This window comes from Dendrobates tinctorius, unplaced genomic scaffold (assembly GCF_039654945.1).
Source record: "Dendrobates tinctorius isolate UK_male_01 unplaced genomic scaffold, ASM3965494v1 ptg000165l, whole genome shotgun sequence".
NCBI classification, from domain to species: domain Eukaryota; kingdom Metazoa; phylum Chordata; class Amphibia; order Anura; family Dendrobatidae; genus Dendrobates; species Dendrobates tinctorius.
In genome coordinates, this window is record NW_027361832.1 from 7,010,662 (window position 1) to 7,034,265 (window position 23,604).

Here is a 23,604-nt window from a genome sequence, read left to right on the forward strand (position 1 = left end):
GTGATTGACCACCACATTGCCATAATACACATGCAACCTTATGGGATAAAAATTGAATGTCAGTCCCTGAAATTCTGATGTGGTCATAATTTACCAGTTTGCTTTTCTTTCGTGTCTGTACAGCAATGAGGACGACATGTTTGCGTTGGGCTTTGCTATGTCCCATTGTATTCCTGCTTATATTAGATGTGTCACAGATGGATCATCACGGGGGAAACTAATAAAGTGTATTCTGCGGTGACTGCGCTGATATCTGGGAGTATGTGGGTTACTCCCTGTCACCTGCGTCTCCTGGTGATTAAATCTCTATATATATCTATACGGTGCTTATTATATACTGGTGTGGACAGAGCTGGATACTATTTCTACATCATTACAGCTTCCTACTATGTCTGGATTTTTTATACAGTCATATGTTAAAGTTTGGGCACCCCTATTAATGTTAACCTTTTTTCTTTATAACAATTTTGGTTTTTGCAACAGCTATTTCAGTTTCATATATCTAATAACTGATGGACTATATTTCTGGATTCAAATGAGGTTTATTGTACTAACAGAAAATGTGCAATCTGCATTTAAACAAAATTTGACTGGTGCAAAAGTATAGGCACCCTTATCATTTTCTTGATTTGAACGCTCCTAACTACTTTTTACTGACTTCCTGAAGCACTAAATTGGTTTTGTAACCTCATTGAGCTTTGAACTTCATAGCCAGGTGTATCAAATCATGAGAAAAGGTATTTAAGGTGGCCACTTGCAAGTAGTTCTACTATTTGATTCTCCTAAGAAGAGTGGCATCATGGGCTCCTCAAAACAACTCTCAAATGATCTGAAAACAAAGATTATTCAACATGGCTTTTCAGGGGAAGGATACAAAAAGTTGTCTCAGAGATTTAACCTGTCAGTTTCCACTGTGAGGAACATAGTAAGGAAATGGAAGAACACAGGTACAGTTCTTGTTAAGCCCAGAAGTGGCAGGCCAAGAAAAATATCAGAGAGGCAGAGAATAAGAATGGTGAGAACAGTCAAGGACAATCCACAGACCACCTCCAAAGACCTGCAGCATCATCTTGCTGCAGATGGTGTCACTGTGCATCGGTCAACAATACAGCGCACTTTGCACAAGGAGAAGCTGTATGGGAGAGTGATGCGAAAGAAGCCGTTTCTGCAAGCACGCCACAAACAGAGTCGCCTGAGGTATGCAAAAGCACATTTGGACAAGCCAGTTACATTTTGGAAGAAGGTCCTGTGGACTGATGAAACAAAGATTGAGTTGTTTGGTCATACAAAAAGGCGTTATGCATGGAGGCTAAAAAACACAGCATTCCAAGAAAAACACTTGCTACCCACAGTAAAATTTGGTGGAGGTTCCATCATGCTTTGGGGCTGTGTGGCCAATGCCGGCATCGGGAATCTTGTTAAAGTTGAGGTTCAGCTCAGTATCAGCAGATACTTGACAATAATGTGCAAGAATCAGTGACGAGGTTGAAGTTACGCAGGGGATGGATATTTCAGCAAGACAATGATCCAAAACACGGCTCCAAATCTACTCAGGCATTCATGCAGAGGAACAATTACAATGTTCTGGAATGGCCATCCCAGTCCCCAGACCTGAATATCATTGAACATCTGTGGGATGATTTGAAGCGGGCTGTCCATGCTCGGCGACCATCAAACTTAACTGAACTGGAATTGTTTTGTAAACAGGAATGGTCACAAATACCTTCATCCAGGATCCAGAAATTCATTAATAGCTACAGGAAGCGACTAGAGGCTGTTATTTTTGCAAAAGGAGGATCTGCAAAATATTAATGTCACTTTTATGTTGGTGTCCATACTTTTGCACCGGTCAAATTTTGTTTAAATGCAGATTGCACATTTTCTGTTAGTACAATAAACCTCATTTGAATCCAGAAATATAACAGCCCATCAGTTATTAGATATATGAAACTGAAATAGCTGTTGCAAAAAACAAAATTGTTATAAAGAAAAAAGGTTAACATTAATAGGGGTGCCCAAACTTTAACATATGACTGTATATATTTTATGTAGCTGAAGAGTGAAGGGGAACTTGTGAGATAATGTGAAATACTGGAACTGTGAACGTCACTTCTACTTTCTGTCCAGGTCATTTCCAATAACTAGGAGTTGGTATTTTCTGTATGGTGTGTGTGTGTATGTGGCCGGGCACAGCCGTAAATGATCCTCTGCTCTGTCGGTCATTAGATTATTGTGCCCTTAGCCACTGATCATGCGAAACTTGCTTCCAAGACAGAGCAGCAAAATACGCTACTTCCCATAAATATGAAGTGTTTATTTGGTGTAAATGCCGCTGTTCTCCAATATCCGGCATTGTTTTTCTTTTTTGTTCGTACACCTCTACATTCCCCTCCTCCCCTACACTTATATCTAGCCTTTAGATTCAATGCCAAATGGTCCAGAGATTCACAAAATAGTTGAGGATCATACCCACTCGGATAGCAAGACTTATAAATTTATATTTAAAGCCAGTGACAAGTCTTGGGCCTGTTTTTGATGGGAAGCTGACCTGTGATCCGCTGATTGCTACTGGTTCTGGTTTTGGAACTTTGACCATTCCGATGTTTTTATTACAGCGGCCACTGCTGGGGGAAATGTAGTGTTACATGGCGACCAACTCGTGTGAGCCAGGCTTCTTAAAGGGAGCCCCACTCTCTGCCTTCTAAATATGTTTTAAGTATAAAAAAGAAAATCTTGTCTTTAGTAAGATGAGCACTTTAGGATTTAAACTGGAACTTGTCCAGGAGCGTTACCGGCCAGCAGACGTATCCTCCCTTTAAATTTCCGAGCAGAACAGTTTGTTTCCCATGTTTCGCCTATCAGCTGATGCTTTGTGTACCAGCCCTTGACAAGTTTATGACCCGGCATAACTATCATGAACTGAGCAGCCTGCAGTGACGGCCTTGGCTTCATAAAACTTTCCGTTTAGGCTTTAGGAAGTTCTGAAAAAAAAAAAAAGAATCAGAACGGTCTCTTCAATTTTGAGAAGCGTTTTGCAGATTTTTTTTTTTTTTCTTCTTCAACCTCCACCCCCCATCCACTTTCAAAAAAATGAGACGCAGTAACGTCAAGGGCTTACACTTCTGTGTGGTCCCTTCCTATTAGATTTGATGTATAACCTGCTGGATTGAGTGTGGTTAAGTCAACAGCCGTTCAGATGTCTTATAGGCCTGTGTAGGGTCAAAATGGCCTTCACGTTATATCATTGTCGCTCAGTCCCAAGTTGGCAGCAGGGTCACAAAAGAAAACAGTGTGGCGAATGAAAACCAAGATTCCTAAAAAGGAGTAGGGGGCCAACAAAAATCCGTTTGTCCCAGGTGTTCAGGAGTCTATAGTGTTAACCTGCACCCCCCATTTTTTTTGTCTTTGCTGAAAAGCCCACCTTAGCTTTATGTACACTTCTCGTGATCCACTCACAAAAGCCATTGATTACCCAAAGATCGACACGTATCACCTATCCCCGGATGTTTGATTGCTAGGGTCCCACTTTGGAATAGGTGATTAGTATCTGATCGCTGAGGGGGGTCCCACATGTGGATAGGTGATCAGTGTGTAATTACTGAGGGTCCCACCTTTGCACTTGTCACTCCCCCTACCAATCAATGTGGTTACCCCCCCCCCCCCCCCGGCAGTTATAACAGTTGAACGAGGCTACACTGCACAGCTCCTATCCAGTGTGTAGTGGCCGCTGCCGAGTGCTGCAGAACAGCTCTTATTTCGTGGAGTAGCTCTTTGCTGCTCCATTCGCAGTGTTAACATCCACCCAGGGCTTATTACTGATAGGTGAGAATGTCGGGAATCGGATCCCCACTAATCTTATTCTTTGGATAGGTCATCAATATACTGTGGTCTGACAACTCAAATATCTGATCAGTGTGGATCCCATCTGTGGATAGGTGATATGTGTCAATCTTGGGACAATCCTTTAATTTACCAATTGATAATGTAAGAAAGGTTCAGAAATTGGAAGACAAATTTCCATTTACACCTCTGTAGTCTCAGTGTGGGTGACCTAAGGATCCGTAGTGGGAACATTAGAAGGCCGGATACTCTGGGAGCAGAGATGCCCTATATATGCTGTGCCCGGAGCTGGTATGAGGCCTGTGAGACTGGCCATGTTGTGGTTATGATCTGTTGTCATCCTAGGTCTCTCTTTCACCCTAGCTGATCTAGTCACCAGTAAGAAGCAGCATTGCAAGGCTCAGTGGGCGTGCAGACATCTGTAGAGAAGAGGACGGCCGCTGTGTAGGATTCTCGCTTCAGCTTCATGTTCAGCCTCCCACATGAGAAATCACTTCTCAAAAGCCGCGTTGCAGTCTAATTGCAAAGTCAAGCACTCCTCTATGGTAATAAGAAGGGGGGCCTATAGCGGAGATAGTGCTCATTTATACCAGGGACATCTATAAAGGGGCTCCCCGCATTCAGCGCACACTGTAGATCCCTGCATTGACGATTTCGGAATAAGCAGAGGTTGTAGTTTGCAGCAGATCCTTCCTACTTCAATGGTCGGTCCAGTTGAGTGCTAGGTTCAGTTCACAATCGGCAGAAGTAACTACTGAATGTTTTTAAAAGCGTCATCCGTGGTCAGTCCGTCAGGGATCGCTCCATCAGGTAGGGATATGGCAGCCGGTGCTGGCGTGTGGCACTGCGCCTCCTGTTAATCAATAACCTTATGAATTCCATTCTGTAGATCGCGGTACAAACTCCAGCACCGCCGCTCATTACTTATCTGCCGTGCTCCGCGCTGCCTAGGACTGTACACTGCACTATCACCAGTTATTCCAGGTATGTGCCTACTTTACTTCCTGATCTGCTTGAATGTTTGGGTTTTTTTTTTTTGTTTGTTCACTCTCAAGAAATGAAAGTAGCAAAATCCTAACATCTTGCTGCAACCCGGGCCGTTTCCAGTAAGCGAAGGCTTACCCAGAAGTGTATTTCCTTCTTAATGAGAAAGAGAAAGCAGAACTGTCTCCATCCATATATATTTAAGTACTGTGTGTGTTGCATAAGCAGATTACTTATTGCTTAAATCATATTTTGTGTCGCTTGTATTTTGTTAATTTTTTTATCCATATTTCTGAAAAGGAGGGATGGCACATCTTAAGATCAGTTGCATGATCAGCCCCCTTGACAGTTAAAATGGCATTGGTTCCTCTTGCCGTGTGAATCTCCTACGTGTCTCATATTGGTTTCCGCTTTATACACACACACACACTATTATAGCTGAGTGTATGTGTCTGTGTGTATGTATCAAGCCACGCCCACTGGCGGCTGGAGAGCAGGGCTGCAGAGGCAAAATGCAGTACATGGGTGGAGAGGGAGAGAGTGGGACACGGAGAGCGGGGCTTCAGAGGGGGAGAGTGGGTCACGGATGGAGAGCGGGGCTGCGGAGGGAGTGAGCGGGACGGGGGGCTGTGGAGGGAGTGAGCAGGACGGCCAGTGGAGACAGGGGCTGTGGAAGGAGAATGCGGAACGGTGATTGGAGAGCTGGGCTGCAGAGCGAAAGAGGGGTTGCTGAGGGAGTGAATGGGATGGCCAGTGGAAACGGGCTGCAGAGGGAGAGAGCAGGACTGTGGATGGAGAATGGGGCTGCTGAGGGAGAGTGTGAGACTGTGGATGGAGAATGGGGCTGCTGAGGGAGAGTGTGGGACTGTGGATGGAGAATGGGGCTGTTGAGGGAGAGTGTGGGACTGTGGATGGAGAGTGCGGGGCTGCTGAGGGAGAGTGCGGGGCTGCTGAGGGAGAGTGCGGGGCTGCTGAGGGAGAGTGCGGGGCTGCTGAGGGAGAGTGCGGGGCTGCTGAGGGAGAGTGCGGGGCTGCTGAGGGAGAGTGCGGGGCTGCTGAGGGAGAGTGCGGGGCTGCTGAGGGAGAGTGCGGGGCTGCTGAGGGAGAGTGCGGGGCTGCTGAGGGAGAGTGCGGGGCTGCTGAGGGAGAGTGCGGGGCTGCTGAGGGAGAGTGCGGGGCTGCTGAGGGAGAGTGCGGGGCTGCTGAGGGAGAGTGCGGGGCTGCTGAGGGAGAGTGCGGGGCTGCTGAGGGAGAGTGCGGGGCTGCTGAGGGAGAGTGCGGGGCTGCTGAGGGAGAGTGCGGGGCTGCTGAGGGAGAGTGCGGGGCTGCTGAGGGAGAGTGCGGGGCTGCTGAGGGAGAGTGCGGGGCTGCTGAGGGAGAGTGCGGGGCTGCTGAGGGAGAGTGCGGGGCTGCTGAGGGAGAGTGCGGGGCTGCTGAGGGAGAGTGCGGGGCTGCTGAGGGAGAGTGCGGGGCTGCTGAGGGAGAGTGCGGGGCTGCTGAGGGAGAGTGCGGGGCTGCTGAGGGAGAGTGCGGGGCTGCTGAGGGAGAGTGCGGGGCTGCTGAGGGAGAGTGCGGGGCTGCTGAGGGAGAGTGCGGGGCTGCTGAGGGAGAGTGCGGGGCTGCTGAGGGAGAGTGCGGGGCTGCTGAGGGAGAGTGCGGGGCTGCTGAGGGAGAGTGCGGGGCTGCTGAGGGAGAGTGCGGGGCTGCTGAGGGAGAGTGCGGGGCTGCTGAGGGAGAGTGCGGGGCTGCTGAGGGAGAGTGCGGGGCTGCTGAGGGAGAGTGCGGGGCTGCTGAGGGAGAGTGCGGGGCTGCTGAGGGAGAGTGCGGGGCTGCTGAGGGAGAGTGCGGGGCTGCTGAGGGAGAGTGCGGGGCTGCTGAGGGAGAGTGCGGGCCTGCTGAGGGAGAGTGCGGGCCTGCGGAGGGAGAGTGCGGGCCTGCGGAGGGAGAGTGCGGGCCTGCGGAGGGAGAGTGCGGGCCTGCGGAGGGAGAGCTGGGCTTCAAAGGGAGAGAGCGGGATGGTGAGTGGAAAGTGGGGCTGTGGAGAGAGAGCGTGGGGCGGCAGTTAGTTACTGTGCCCGGGCAACACTGGGCTCTTCAGCTAGTAGAAATATAAGTTTGTATTTTTGTCACAATCAAAATGAAAAATGAGGATGAATGAACTCATGGAGATCAACATCCAACACTGCGGCGACACCATCACGTTTCTCAACGCAGTGATTCTAGAGCAATGCCCCCATCCCTTATGGGAAATATGTAAAAACATGCAAAACACAAGCCGCGGAGACACCATCACATGTTTCTCAACGCAAGCAATGACTAGCCAGGTCTTTCCCGGCACTGCTCTAGAATCACTGCGTTGAGAAACATGTGATGGTGTCTTCGCAGTGTTGGATGTTGATCTCCATGAGTTCATTCATCCTCATTTTTCACAGTCTTCTACTAGGCATTGCTCCTACTGGCCAGTTTCCTACTCCACACTGATGAGGGGCAATACCCCGAGACAGCTGTCTGTGGACGGATACCGTGTTTTGGCATAGGTGATTTCCTTCATTGGAGACTGCCCTTCCCGTGGTTGTTCCTTCCCAGGGAAAGACCCGGCTAGTCATTGCTTGCGTTGAGAAACATGTGATGGTGTTTCCGCGGCTTGTGTTTTGCAGGTTTTTACAATCAAAATGATAACATAAAACACTTTGTCGTCATCATTTTTTCCAATGCCCCATGTCTCCCCACTTAGTGATGTGGCTTGGGCTAGAAGCACATAACTAAGGTACATTACATTAGGCTATAGAGCGGCGGTCCGCAATCTGTTTTACCCTGATAACCACATTGCGCTCTGAGAGATGGTCGCGAGCCACAATCTGTGCGAAGAAATCATAGAAGCCATATTGCAACCAATCATGGATAATTAGTCATTTATTGGTTAGCACTAGTTGTTAGAGGGTTATTCTGAGTTTTCCGGGATAATGTGGGTCAGAGGGCGAGTGTATTCCTACTCCTTCCTATGCTACATTCAGACAGCTGTTGTAAAACTTGGGCCAGTCATGTCTGCAAATTCAGAAATTGTCTTGCTCTTCGTGCGGCTCCGTATGATTGTCCACACAGCGGACGGGTGCAGGAACCGTCTATTTCCTTGCATTAGTTTTGCCTGTATATGGGACCAGACTGCTGCATTCTTTGAGATATATAGCCTTTGTGAGGTGCTATATATATATATATATATATATATATATATATATATATATATATATATATATATATATATATATATATAGTGTGTGTGAACAACGTTGTTCACATTTGTATGGATGGACTCCCAGATCCGGGCACAACGGAGTTAACCAGGTCAGCTGAGGTTCCAGGTGGTTCACAGGAGTGAGCTGGTCTATATTGTTGGATATATATATATATATATATATATATATATATATATTTTGCACCTCACAAAGGCTTACTGATAGTACATGGGCTAAAAATATGTTTGCACATAGCTTAATTAAGACACTTGCATATCATTGTCCTACTGTGCTTTTTCAGACTGACTGCTGGACTCCTTACCCAAATTCAACAGACTCATTGGCATATGACTGTGAAGTTCAGGTCACAAGATCCGCAGTTAGTCCTTAAATGGTGCTTTCAGACTGTGATATAGGGATGTCGGTGGACTTGTGTTTACGGTAATAATGGGGTGGTGGGTGCCAGTATCTTTGATATATTTGGCACTGGACTTACAATGGGGTTCTGTAAAATGATAAAATGATGAGGGCAACTGTGTCCCTTGTTGTTTAACACCAGGCACAGCTGCTGCTAACAAAGGTGTACCTTGTGCAGTTTACTATAACTTTGAGTTGAGCTGCAGTACCAAACACAACCACTAGTAAAAGTCTGGAGCTGTGCTCATGAAATAATGCAAAGGACATGGCTCTGCCTGAGCGACGCTGTCTCTTTAAATAGCTTATTCATATAGATCTGAGAATTATATCGGTAGTTAATTAAAATACATGAGACCTACTAAATGTCACCATGAAAGAGCTGTGGGCGCATCTGTATGGTCATACCCATTCATATAGACTTCAATAGCTCTATGCCCACTCGTGGCTCCGAGTCCAGTGCATGTTTCCTCTGGCATTGTAGATCTCCTACGTGTCTCTTTTTGGTTTCCACACACAGATGAGCTTCAGTGTTTGTCACGATTAAGATGAAAGTGTAAGAACCCTTTTACATGTACATTGTCCTCCTCATATTTTCCAGTTCCTTATGTCTCTCACTGTAAGTAGAGACCGGTGGGGCACCCTGGTAGCCTTGTAACTGGGGTGATGGATATTAGTAAAGTCTAATATTGCTTTTTTTCACCAACAAATGTCTCTTCTTGGCTAGCCCCTTAATTTCTGGTTTTACTGATTTCTTCAAATTGTGGGGTTATTATAAATATTTTTATAGTGTGTGGTCTGACTTTCGAGCCCTGGCAGACAGTACATCTTATCCCAATCGTCTATCTAGTGCTAAAAGCAGAGAGAGGATTGGACAGATGTTTAACCTAAGAACCAAGCTGAAAATGATTTTTATGGTCGACTGTAATCTACGGGAAAGATTGTTTTGCTTGGAGGAAATAATTTGGACTCTGTTTGTGACCTCTTTTTTTTGGCCTCTGAACGTTACCAGGAAGTTTTAGGCAGTAGTTGTTCCCCCATCACGGCCCTGGCTCCCCGCCATCTAGATTCTCATGTTCCTTTTTTTCATTTGGGATTTATGAGACTGCGACTGCAAAAACTTCGCCCAGTATTTTTGACTTTTTCTTGTTTCTATTCACAGACTAACTAGGAGTGGCTTTACGTACGACACAAGATTTCTCGTCTGAAACCGGAGACCCAGGATTGATTGGCGAGCTGGTTTCTGTTTGCCCGGGGCTGACGCGGCTTGGAATCATGGACCGTGCCGAGCACACGTGCTGAATGAATCATTTGTGGTTTTCTAGAAATGAGTTTGCATCGGCAGATGGGTTCAGATCGAGACCTCCAGTCGTCAACTTCCTCAGTTAGCCTTCCTCCCGTTAAAAAGGCACCAAAGAAAAGGAGAATACCATGGGGATCCATCTTCCGCAAGAAAAAAGATCCGAAACGGAAATCAAGGGACCTGACTGGCGGGGTCGATGGGATTGCCAGCATTGAAAGTATTCACTCGGAGATGTGCACTGATAAAAACTCCATCTTTTCTGCCTCCGTGACCTCCACAGACAATGGGACCGCATGTGCTAGTAAGCAGAGTGGAGACTTTATGGAGTGCCCCCTGTGCCTTTTACGGCACTCTAAGGACCACTTCCCTGAAATAATGACCTGCCACCACCGTTCTTGCGCGGACTGCTTACGTCAGTACCTGCGGATAGAGATCTCCGAGAGCAGGGTCAATATCAGCTGTCCAGAGTGCTCCGAACGCTTTAACCCTTATGATATCCGATTAATACTTAACGATGACGTATTGATGGAGAAATACGAGGAGTTTATGCTCAGGAGGTGGCTCGTAGCCGATCCAGATTGTAGATGGTGTCCAGCTCCCGACTGTGGGTAAGGAAATTATCTACTTGTAGATAATGTCGGATCTAAATACAGGGCAATACTTTGTCTTCGTGTGACCAGTATTTGGACCATCAGTATCATACGTCTTGGGGCGCTGACAAAAGTGACCAAGTGCGGTGTTGTACTTCGCTATCTTTAAGTGCCATAGGAGCTCCATTCAGCTCCTCCTGTCCTGGCTATATTTCGGTAGGGATGATTGCCTATTGTATTTTTTTGTTTTCATCTGCTTTGGAAACACCAGAAAATGGGACTGTGAAAGAGCCCTAAGACGAGATTCCGATGGCTGTATGAAAATCCATGCCGCTTACCCCTGTAAATTAGCCACAGATTATACCGCAGGTTCACCACAAATCAACGACTTTTCTGCAGGTATTGAGTTGCAAACTGGTAGTGTGTGAACACAGCACTAGAGTTCTCTGTGGACATTGGATTCCCAGGAGAAAGTGGCCTGACCTGTGAACGGGGAGAGAGGTAGTGGGATATAGTGATATGATCACGTCACTCCTGGGGATCGGGCAGTGACGTGAAGTTTTGTTATATCTCCAGGTGATGGATATATAGAGCAGATCCTTCATTTTGGACACTTCTCCCATCTTGTACTCGTGTAGGATAACAATCGGCCTGGTTTAAGCCCCAAATTAGAACAACAGAAGTCAGTTAGCGGTTTAGTTTTCTGGTCTGTCACCACAGTCAGAAACGGGTAACAAAACATTGTTGTCAGTTTTAGCGGATACTTGTAGTCTCCCGGATACACCAATTCTGAGTCATGTTTTCTGCGTCTTGTGGTTCCTCTCTTATTCCTCCTAGAAATGTAGACCTAAATTGACCTGTTGGCCGGAACCATCTGGGGGCGTGTCCCTACGTGCCCTGATAATGACCAATCGGAGCTGACAGTATGAGACCCTGTAGGGACACACCCCCAACTGCTAACACCTAGATGTCAATTTTTTTCCTTTATTTCCAAGAGGCGTAACAGAGCAACAGCACCACACAAACGTATGAGAAAATGTGCTCCAGAATTGTTACATAACAGGGATCACAAGTATTTACTGAAGCGGACACGTCAGGAGACAGGCCATCTGTAACACACATTCTCACTCCAAATATAGACTCGCATTTCACTTTTCTGGCCGAGGTGCCAGATTACCAGAAAGTTTAATCACTGGACCTGTTAGTTTTTATTTTTTTGTACTAAATTGGATAACAAAACGACCATAGTGAAGTGCTTGTATCATAGAAAAATAGACGGGAGAGCAGATCGATCGCTGCCCCTCGCTGGATGGCTATATCATATATGCTAATGTAGTGGTTGAGGTCCAGGAAATCCTAGTCCATGATACTCTGAGAACTCGCATCAGCCGATCTACATAGATTTTTCTCATGTGCTTCTTGGCCAAATGTTGGAAAAAAAATACGACCGCTTTATAGGACACAAAAATATTAAAATTCAACCCGACATGTAGTATATTCAGTAATGATACGCTTCCGGATAAGGAATTTCTTTGGAAATGGTTAGGGCTCATCCCTGTTCCTGGCAACAAGGAGCCGGATATAACAAAACCCTGTATGAACTCCTGAACTCCTGGGTGTGTGACATGAATTCCACCACTTAATACAGTATGTGACACCTAAATATATGATGGAGGTCATTACACAGGAGGCTAATCAGCCCAGCATATAAAGGAGATGTGATATGTGGCAGCTATAGCCATACTTGGGATGGATCTGATCAAATCCAATATATTGGGCAAGTTCTTAAGGCCCCCATAAACACTAGATAGTAGTCGGATGATTTTGGTGTAGCCGTCTGTGTTATCATATGTATAGGGACCATCCGTATCCAGTGTGACAGATGACGTCGGGGCTAATGGAAGGGTCGGACATGTTAAATTTGAATGCCCACTACCTTTGTTGTTCCGGAAATAAGCCACCGCCATAAGTGAAGTTATCTCAATACAGGGTCACCATTAGTCACAGGTATGGCTAAAGAGGCGGCATGTAACCCCAGCGATCCTGGGATTGTGGCACAGGTTGCCCTTTCCTTTCTAATACCCCGCACATGATCATTGCTCCCTTGGCACAGTCCTGGAGAGGGGCGCTGGGGTCGGAGCAGGACCTTGAACAGAGTAGCAATTTTGCAATCACTGATACAGTAAGTCTTTATTATAAACATATATCCTTTATGTATAGTTAGTAATTATTGTTGCACTGCTGTTCTGGAGCATTTGGCGCTATTCCTCTGTAATTCCTCCTGGAAATTAAGATTTAATTCTCAGATTCTACACAGACTTGCTCCTTTTGAAAAGGACAGTGGTTGTCAGCGCATCTACTCATTTCCATGAGGAATAACAGAGGAAAAGCACAATGCCTATTATAAGAAAAAATTCCCCAGAATTGTTATTTTACAGTAATGTACTCTCCGATATGTCCGGCAGAGATGACGGCTCCTCTCTTTAGTGTCACTATGGCGTCTCACCAGTAATATTTTGCCCTCCAGATACGCCGTCATCGCTTTCGGATGTGCCAGCTGCCCAAAGTTAACCTGCGGTCGTGACGGATGCGGAACAGAGTTCTGCTACCATTGCAAGCAGATATGGCACCCGAACCAGACATGTGATGCTGCACGGCAAGAGCGGGCTCAAAGCCTGCGCCTGAGGACAATCCGGTCATCATCCATCAGTTACAGCCAGGAATCTGGAGCTGCAGGTATCTGCTCTCATTTTCCCCTTTTGTTTATGAGCGGAAATGTACTGGTTTCATAGAAAGGCGCTTGTTCTGGGGTGTTGTGGCAGTGTGTCTGCGACACTGAGCTCTATTATTTCTTCTCATTGTACCAGCTGATTATCTCATGAACTCAGCAGATCAGCGCCGGGCGGTGTAAAGATGTCTCCTTAGTACACGTCGCGCTGGCACCGAGCCCAGAGCACCAGCATACAATCTTCCTTCTGTAAATCCATTCCTGTGATTCAGTGACATCGATTACTTTTCTGTTACTTTCTGATCTCCAAGTATTTGGATGTGCTCGGAGATTTAGTTTCTGTCGCTGTAGCTGCATGATTTGCGACTGCTAGACAGCCTGAATGCATGTCGGGGTTGCCTGTTTGTTAGGTAAGGCTGGGGTCACACTGCGTTTTTGGCATAGCGTTGACTGACTGCGTTACACCGTGGTATAACAGGGTGTAACGCAGTCCGTTAACGCTGCCATTCAACCCCATTATGTGGTGCATCGCGATGTATGCCATAAAGCGGCACGCATTCGCGATGTGCCGTCAAGCACTGACGGAGTCTTGGACATGGCCTGCAGCGTCTGAGGCTCCGTCACTGCTATCGCTGATGAATCATAAGCGCTAGCGGTATAGCATAGCGCATATCATGTTATGCTATAGCATTAACGCAGCCCGTCAACGCTATATGTTGAACGGACTGTGTTAACGCTATGTGAACCTGGCCTAATCCCCACATGTATTCAGGCTGTCTAGCAGCCGCAAATCATGCAGCTACGGAGACAGAAGCTACCGTATTTTTCGGACTATAAAGAAGACTCTCCAGATTATAAGACGCAAATTTTGATGAGAAAAATAGGAAGCAAATTTTTTTTTTTTAATAAAACGGTGGTGCTTCTTCTAATCCATGCGTCTTATTGCTTACTGGGGGTGGTGGTTGCGGTGAAGCTGGGTCCCAGGGTCGCTGCTGGAGACGCAGGAATGGGGTGATGCTGCAGGCCACAGGCTGGGATGAGAAGGTGTCCGATGTGCAGTGCGCCGCTGCGAGTGCCCGGCGCTGCTGCTGGAGTGCCCGGCACTACTGCATCCCATTCCATTTTGTGAAACGCCAGAGGCCCCCCACAGTTCCGTGGTTTCCTGTGCGGTGGACTCCAGGAAAATGGCTGCTGGGGGGCGGCGCATGCGCAGATGGCGATCTCAGCATCTCAGTGCTGAAATCTCATCTCCCAAGATCTTTATATCGAGATCTCCATCTGCGCATGTGCCGCCCCCAGCAGCCATTTTCCTGGAGTCCACCGCACAGGAAACCACGGATTCTGTGGGAGGCTCTGGCCTTTCACAAAATGTTGGCAAAGCCCCCCCCACACACACACACCATCGGAGAACCCAGCAGCACCGCCGGGCACCCACTCATCGGTAAGGTATATATGCATTATAAGACGCACCACCATTTCCCCAAAATTTTGGGGGAAAGAAGTGCGTCTTAAAATGTGTAAAATACGGTAAATCTCCGGGCACATCCAAATCCTTGGAGATCACTCAAGCATACTGGGGAAATCTCGAGTAATGAGTATACTCGCCCATCACTAATATGGACCCCTGAGGGAACTTTGTTTTTATTTAAATCCATGTATTTTGGACTAAAAATATGTGCAATTGAGTTTTATTTATCTATTTTTTTTTCAAATGCACTGTTTTGCTTTTACAAGCTCTTTTTTTCCTGCATATTGCTGGCTGCCGAATACATTACCTTAGGATCCATCAGTAAGCTTCCTTTGTGATTGTAACTTGTATTTCTGTTATTTCTGTTCTTAGCTGATATATGGCCACAAGCCACATCAAAGTTGGGCTGAAGTTTGATGTGGTCATAAATCACCTAAGAGGAGCTCAGAAACAGAGAAGGTCTTAATGAGAAGGTCAGAGGGCACTCGCTGATGGATTCCTAGTTAACTAATTTTACAGCTTGTAAAGTGCAGGGAAAAAAATCCTGTAAACGCCCAATTGCAAAAAAAAATAAAAAATTTTAAGGCCTGAAATACAGTCGTGTTAATCTAATAGCCCTTTTTCTCATTTTGTTTTCCCGCATGATTAGCTGATGATATCAAGCCTTGCCCAAGATGTGCTGCCTATATTATAAAGATGAACGATGGGAGCTGCAACCACATGACGTGCGCCGTGTGCGGCTGTGAGTTTTGCTGGCTCTGCATGAAGGAGATCTCAGATCTGCATTATCTCAGGTAAGCACGTGGCTGCACCGTCACTGCGTCTGGATTATCACGACGTGTCACATTGCAGCCATGTATGCATGGAGCCAGTGACATTAACATGCGCCGTCTAATGTCGAAGTTTATATTTTGGGTTTTAAAGCTACTCATTTTTTTGTGCCCTGGTAAAACTTGCTTACATAGATCGAGGAGCTTCTAAGTTCCAGCTGAAGCTACGTTAGGTTGGCACTGATTTTGGCTGCCGGCACTGCAGCGATATGCCATCTCATAGTCTGACGAGGCACAGTTATGTTTACACAGAGGAATTGAATCCAACAAGATCCGAAACTTATACACGTTCTCTGCTCCTTGTAATTCGGGGAGCCTGATGTGCAGAATCTGCCAGGACAGCTAGCAAGTGCACTCATTTTTTAAGGTTTTTTTTCTGTACTGCAAGTGATTGGTGTGTAGTAAAAAAAATTTACACGTTCATTGGCTTCCGTATGTCTGTGACCAACTCGCGTATACCCTAAGGCAGCGTTCCCCAACTCCGGTCCTCAAGAGCCACCAACAGGTCAGGTTTTAAGGATTTCCTCAGTATTGCTCAGGTGGTGGAATTATTTCCTGCGCAGGTGAGCAGATCTCACCTGTGCAGTTTTAGTTTCAACGGTTTTATTGAAAAGGAAACCTCATTAAACATGAAATACATTCACATTAGAGTACAAGGATCCCCTCGCAGGGGGAAGTACATAGGAAAAAACACTATGTTATGACGTTATCCTTGACTTCGTTATCTTAATTTTTAAATACTTGTAGAAAAACAAAATATAACATGACTAGTCTAGTCTTAACAGAATGGGGAGGGAAAGTGCTACGGAGGAAAACACGATGGGAACTACGGCAATTTCTCATTTTTTGCTGAAGCCTCAGACCTCGGGACTTGATATTTTGCAACCAACTCTTGTTTTGACATTAGTTTAAAGTGAGTCAATAAATTTTGCAGCCTAGTTAATTTATTCTGCTGCCACCACATGTGATTCCGAGACGTAATTCCTGGCGGAAACATGGGGTTATTAAACAGATTTAAGAGTGGGGAGAGGTGAGATTGTAGTGCGAATTGGAATCTATTTGCCCTCCAGAGACGCAGGGAGTGAAAAGTGTACGGTGAATGTAAAGCCAGATCCTTCGGTAAGGGTCCTGTGGCCCAGATTAGGCTCTCCAAGGAATAAGGTGCTATCTGTGAGTTTTCTATTTGTGGCCAGATGGGGGCGTGTTGTTCTGCGTTGACCCCTGCCAGCTGGGCAATCTGGGCCGCCCTGTAATAAAGAGAAAAGTTTCGCAGAGAGACTCCTCCCTGTCTTTTGTGTTCACCTGTGCAATTTTAAAGGAAATCCTGAAAACGTGACCAGTTGGTGGCTCTTGAGGACTGGAGTTGGGGAACACTGCCCTAAGGGGTCATGGACTAAGGGCAATTAAGGGGACTTTCTCTCCTAATATTATCTGATGTGGAGGCAAAAAAGGTAAAGTATGGCCCAGAGAAGTTTTTGAAATCCATGTTCCTTCAAGTACGCAACATAATTCTGCTCCAAAAAAAAAAACACCGGAAAAAGCGATACCGAAACGCTCAAAAAAAATGGTTTTAGAGAATTTTCTCTCCACCTTCTGGTTTGGATGGTGCCTAAGTTTCTGGTAGGTCACATCATGAAACCCCAAAGAAGTTGCGTGCACTGTCTTTTTTTATTTATTTTTTTAAATGCAAAAAAAAACTGAACATATGAACAAAAGGTTGTTGAAATGGGATGTTTTTTTCAAGCATTTTTGAGTGTTCTTTTTCAGGGATTTTTTTGGGGAGCAGACCCACTCCAAAAAAAATTCTCAAAGCTCTGTGTGCCCTAAGAGAATGCTGGGTCCAATCCATCTCTTTGGTCACAAGCTACTGATTTGATAAAGTTGGAAAAGTCAGCAACGCCACCTGCCCTCGGCACCCTGCCGTCCTGGTGCGCACCGTGCGCCTACATCTGTGCTTACTCTTTACAGCATAAGGAAGTTTGCACTTCAGCATTCGCACTTTCTTGTACTTCAGAAGAAATGACTCATGCGCTGCCAAAATCAGACATGTAGAGAAGAATGTGCCGGGAGGTGACGTGGTGCCTGTGGGCCTCATTTACTTGCAGGCACAATACAACGCTTCCACTGACTCCTAGAGAAACTCCCGACCTCTAGAAACGCGAAGATTAAAATATTTCACTTCCTCGTACGTGAAAGTGAGGAAAAAAAGGTACAAATCTGAGTTTGAGTTCAGATCCTTTTTGTTGTTGTTTTTCGTGCTCTACGTGACTGGCACTTTATAGCCGGTCCGCTCCTGTTTACAGCATTGTTCCCGCTGTGTCCTTCACGAATCTAATAGTTTTTGTTGCCCAGAATCGTGCAGGTTAAATAAAAACTGAAAAGCACGACAGCTATTTTGAGATCACGTTCTTTATAGTCGAATACAGAAAAAGCGCCAAAAACCACAGGACTTCTTTTTTATTCCGTCTTTCTCTGTGAATCCAACAGTCAGTTTCCAGCAGCAGTGGATTTTAGATATCACCCCTTTGGATATCTACTGTGCTTTTGTATCTGTACTACCATACTGTACAGATGCGCTGCACGTGACATAGCTGTTACGGTCAATGGGTTGATCCATGTACTTTAGCTTTAATGCCATGACAAGACACCCCCACCCTCTAGGCCAATAAGCAGCCAAAACTCACCAGAATTCAAAGGGTCAAAAAGACTATGGATTCTTCACAGAGCAGACAAGGACCAAACTTAAAAGGAGTTGTCCTATTATAATTCTTCAAGCGCGCAGAGCTCCCCTGCCTCCTGCTTGGTTGGAAAAGGCGGTGTGCTCCTGATGATTGATAGTTCAGATCAGCACCACCTCCTAGGACAATAAGAAACCGAAACTCAGCAGCATTTGAAGGGTTAAATGCTGTAAAGAAGACTCTGGATTCTTCAGCACAGACAAGGACCAAACTTAGGAGTTGTCCCATGTTAATTATTCAAGAGCACACCGCTCCCCTGCCTCCTGCTTGGTGGGAAGGGGTGGTGCCCTCCTGATGATTGACAGTTCAGACCAGCAGCATATCTGTGCCACAGGCTCCTGCGGTCTCCAATGCTGAGCAGGAGCAGATTCGCCTCTGCAGAGGAGTGTAGCCGCTGCGGTAAGCGGAAGAGCAGCGCTTGCAGGTTCTGTAGCAAAGAACCTAGGAGACTGGCCATCGCTGATAGCCTGCAGAGGTGGTCGGTAACACAGTTAACACTTTTGCATTAAAAATTGTCTCCGTTCTTGAGAATAGAAAGTATTGTTAATTTAAATTAAATTGAAAAAGACTGGTTGTTATTATACTCATTTTGCAATTTTTAACTTATTTAAAAAGATGATGGGTAAGGCTGCATGACAACGTGACATAGGATGAAACTAAATCTAGCGTGGACAGAATCCAATGACCATTCACATCCCATTCTTAAGTGAGAGAACTTTTTTTTTTATAGATTTTTGGTGCCACTGCGAGAAGTCTTGTCCTATTTTTACCAATCATATCCGGTAATACAATAAGAGTTAACGTGGGGTAGAAGTACATGTATTGTAGTGATTTTCCTGACTTTCTGCATTCTTTTGAAGCCTTTGCCTGTGTGTACATACATACTACATGTCTCCATCACTCACTTGTACCATTTGTCTCCCAGTCCTTCAGGATGTACATTTTGGGGAAAGAAGCCATGGAGCAGAAAGAAGAAGATCCTGTGGCAGCTGGGGACCCTTGTCGGGGCCCCTGTAGGCATTGCCCTGATAGCCGGGATTGCCATTCCTGCTATGATTATTGGTATCCCTGTCTATGTGGGAAGGAAGGTAGGTCCTTTTTATTTGTTTGTTTTTTTTTTGGCTATAGAGAATATATTATGCCTATGATATCCCACCCATGTGACAACCTGGCCCCCCATTTCTTCACTTGGTCCATACGACAGAGCGGCCGTGCGCGATGTCCCGGCCATGCACTCTCTTAAAACGCAAACAATTTCAATTGCTATTTATTGTTGTTGCCTAAAATAAGTTGATGGGTATAAAGGTAGAGATGTTTACCTGCCCAGGCCTCCAAACCAGTGCACTAACAGGATGCAGTGGACCCATCTAACACAGGTGCAAAAATGCCGATGAGACAACCACTCACAGCCTGCCATTCCATGGAGGGGGTGGTTGTTTGGCATATTAATGCACAAAAAAAGGGTACATGTACACCAAAAAAGGAGCCATTATTGGAAAATATAGCTTAGGCTACTTTCAGACTTGCGTTAGGAGGCGCAGGACCGCCGCTAAGATCCGCCCCCAGCCGTGCCTCCTCCGGTCAGCTCCTCCTATGGGTGCATGACGCTGCATGCGACCGGCGTACCCTATATTTAGCGTTGGGTGCGCTGGCCGTGCTCTGGTATGTTTTTGCCGGCACATGCGCCCTTTTTGCGCTGCGCCAAGCACACACAAATGCAACACTGCGTTTTAAAACGCATGCCGGCGCAGCGCAAAAAGGGCGGATGCGCGGCAAAAGCATGCCAGCGTACCCAACGCTAAATATAGGGTACGCCGGTCGCATGCAGCGTCATGCGCCCATAGGGGAAGCTGACCGGAGGAGGCGCGGCCGGGGGCAGAGCTTAGCAGCGGCCCTGCGCTGCGCCTCCTAACGCAAGTCTGAAAGTAGCCTTAATTCAAAATTCTCATCATTTCATCTTCATTAACCATTTACTAGATAAAGGTTTTTTAATTTAACACCTATTCTGGCTCCAGGTAGTGTCCAGACACGAGATCTATATAGAAATAAAAACCTCAATCTTTATTATTCATAGTAAAATCACAAGAATAAATGAAAATAGGGAATGTCTCATGAAGGGGACGCTAGACCAGAAATATGCTAAAGGATATTGTAAATGTAGCAATCAATATATAAGGGGCACTGTATTAAAGTTGTATTTCTCCACGGATCTCTTCTTTATCCTGGACGTTACCTGCAGCCAGGATAGGTGTTACATCCGTTATATTAAAGAGCCCTTAATGTATTTGTTTGGACATATTGATCATTCACTTTAATGATAAGGCTGGATATAAAAAGTTCAGAGCGGCTAGAAAGCAGAAGTGCAGCACAGAGATTTCTCCGGTCGCTGCTGTATCTCTGGTGTATGCGACTTCTGACACAGAGATGTGATATTACTGGCTTTTATTACTTTGCTGTGTTTTTAATTACCATGACTTTATTTTGCACAGATTCACAATCGCTACGAAGGTAAAGACATTTCAAAGCACAAGAGAAATCTGGCGATAGCCGGCGGCGTCACCTTGTCCGTCATCGTGTCCCCAGTTGTTGCTGCTGTAACCGTAGGTGAGGGGTGTCCGCCATTATTAGCGACTTCACGCACGTCACGGTTGACTTTATTTTTTGTTTGTTTTTTGCCACAATGTGCGCACAATTTTTGTAATGAAGCACCATTTTGTTGCAATTGAGTCAAAATTCCAGGGAAAAAAACGAGGGCATTACCTTTGGCGTAAATAGATGTAAATTAGGGATTTCTAAGTTTGTAGAATAAGGGCGGGAATTCAGAATACCAACGCAAAACCTAGCGGTTTCCCAACTTGCGTCAAAGGCCGCCATGCACCCGATAGTGGCCGAGAGTGTCGTTTTGGTCTCATTTGACCAGGAATACAGTCTGTGCTATTTTATACAGAGGTGTATACGGCTCAGTATATACTCAGTATAGAACATTCGCTGCCACACAAGACTCTTACATTTTGCATGTTATAAGAGTGAACCTGCTCTGCCGCTTTCCTGAATGATGTTAGTTTTGTGTAAGGCAGCTGCATCCAGTGCAATCTCCCAATCTACTGTGTCTGTTTGCTCGTGTCAGGCCACAGCAATAATGAGTCGATGTTGCTTTTTCAGGTATCGGAGTGCCTATAATGCTGGCTTATGTCTATGGAGTAGTCCCAATATCACTATGCCGAAGCGGAGGCTGCGGGGTGTCAGCCGGGAATGGGAAAGGAGTGCGGATAGAGTTTGATGATGAGAATGATATCAATGTTGGTGGAGTGAATACTGCGGCAGGTGAGAACTCCGTTATCTCTGTTTAATAGACTGGTAACGCTGGCTAGAAAATCATGTTCCTTTATAAATTGCAGAGGTTCTGTGGTTATACAGGGCGACTACTTAACTCTGCACAGGACCATGGAGAGTTGGCTGTCTCCAAGTGGTCGTGATACTTGTTGGTTAAAAGTATGTAAATGAATGTGTGTGTGTATAGAGAGAGAGAGAGACAGGTTATATAGAAATAAGCTTTCCCTTTTTTTTTGCTCCCCTTTTGTTTTTCCTTGTCTTTTACTCCTCCCTTTTTCTTTTTCTACCACTTTTTTCTCGCCCTTTTTCCATCTTTCTTTTTTCTCCCCCTTCTTTTTTCTCCCCCCTTTCTTTTTTCTCCCCCCTTTCTTTTTTCTCCCCCCTTTCTTTTTTCTCCCCCCTTTCTTTTTTCTCCCCCCTTTCTTTTTTCTCCCCCCTTTCTTTTTTCTCCCCCTTTCTTTTCTCCCCCTTTTTTCTCCTCTTTTTTTTCTCCCCCACTTTCCTTTTTTCTCTTTTCCCCCTTCCCCCCCCCCCTTTTCTTTTTCCTACTTTTTCCCTCTTTCGCCCCCTTCCCCTTTCTCTCCCTTTTCTTTCCTCCCCCCCTTTTTTTTCTTTTTCTCTCCCTTTTGTTTCACTTTTTTTCTTTTCATCCTTTTTAACGATTTACAGGTACAATGCTGCCCCCTGGGGGTGAATGGGGGCAGTTTCACCCCTGTGTGCAGGCCTGGTATGGTAGTTAATCTTTCCTTTTATGGGAGATTATAAGATCCAAAGTTCTCCATGTCAGGAGAATATTTCCAGACTTAAACCAGCCAAGAATCTCCTGGCCGAGAAAACAAATAATAACATTATGTCACTCTGCAAACGGTCAGATGTTTGCACCTTGCGCCCGTTGTGTCAGACAGATCTTCTCTGTCAGGTCCCTGATCCGCAGCAGAATAAGCGCGCTCTGATATAAGATGATGGCCGTCAGAATATCCCATATTATTGTATTACTTGCCAGACATGAGAGATGACCTCTGATACCTCAGTATACAGAGCTTTGAGCTGCGAAGATGTTTCTGATATCCCAAACGGTCATTGATTTCAATGATAGAAGTCTCTTAGCCGTGCTAAAGGGGTCATTTCTATTGAGTCCTTTTCTTCTGGAAATCATTGTTGCCAAAAGAGCTAATGTGACCGATGTGATTTTCTCACCTTCATCTACAACGCAGAAGAAGGTCCTGCTGTAATATCCGATCGTTTCAACACCTAAGTGGCCCCTTTATGACAATGTTCCCCGGGACGCCTTTATGACGATGGATGCTCTCCCGGTGTCTGAACCCACCAGCCCCCCTTTTTTTTTTTTCTTTTTTTTACCCACCTTTCTCTGCCACATAACCTTATATATTGGATGAATACCCAAAGATTAGAATGAAGAGGTTATGGTATGTGATTATCTCCTGGACACCGGGGTCCCGTATAACAAGGGGGTCCTTCTTCTGTTTGCACATCGTACCTTTCCTGTGCTACAAAAGTGCACGGCACAGGCTCCTGTTTATGCAATTTACAGGCCAGATCTCGGGGAAGAAATGTAGTTTTCCCTCTGCGCTTCCTGCTGTCTGTGTACTTTGGCAGAGTCTGGTGTTGTCTTTTATTACCGATGCTAGATTGCACTGATTGTCTCGTTACGCCCCGGCATCGTTGATATCGTTTCCTTATAATCTCTTCGGTAATGTTTTTGTCGGTGTTGTGGCAGCCTGGGCATCAGATCGCCATCTGTGACAACTGGCCATTCTTTGTCTTACCCTAACACTTTATTTCATGTCACTCATTTAGATACTACGTCTGTGGCAGAAGCTCGTCACAACCCCAGCATCGGGGAAGGAAGCGTAGGAGGAATGACGGGCAGCCTGAGCGCCAGTGGAAGTCACATGGATAGAATTGGCGCCATCCGAGACAATCTGAGTGAAACCGCCAGCACCATGGCATTGGCTGGGGCTAGCATTACTGGCAGCCTCTCCGGAAGCGCCATGGTGAATTGTTTTAATAGGTAAATATGGCACCCCGACAATGAAAATGCTCAAAGCTGTGCCGTGGCGAACGTCAATAAAATAGTGCTTGACAGATTCTAGACATTTCATAAGCTTTTATTACAAAAGGG

The 23,604-nt window shown here is 45.8% G+C and overlaps 1 protein-coding gene across 3 annotated transcripts in view; it reads left to right on the top strand.

Moving 5' to 3' along the window:
- Positions 1-23,604, top strand: part of RNF19A (ring finger protein 19A, RBR E3 ubiquitin protein ligase) — an 86,919-nt gene that overhangs the window by 49,763 nt on the left and 13,552 nt on the right. For 2 of the 3 annotated variants that reach the window (XM_073550446.1, XM_073550447.1), the window contains exons 2-8: positions 9,634-10,382; positions 12,892-13,100; positions 15,210-15,354; positions 19,054-19,216; positions 20,618-20,732; positions 21,291-21,452; positions 23,280-23,493. In XM_073550446.1, coding sequence (XP_073406547.1) covers positions 9,799-10,382; positions 12,892-13,100; positions 15,210-15,354; positions 19,054-19,216; positions 20,618-20,732; positions 21,291-21,452; positions 23,280-23,493 — 1,592 coding nt within the window. In that variant the 5' untranslated portion in view covers positions 9,634-9,798. Of the gene's footprint in view, positions 1-4,729; positions 4,825-9,633; positions 10,383-12,891; positions 13,101-15,209; positions 15,355-19,053; positions 19,217-20,617; positions 20,733-21,290; positions 21,453-23,279; positions 23,494-23,604 lie in introns of all 3 variants that reach the window. The other variant, XM_073550448.1, reaches the window with a different exon arrangement.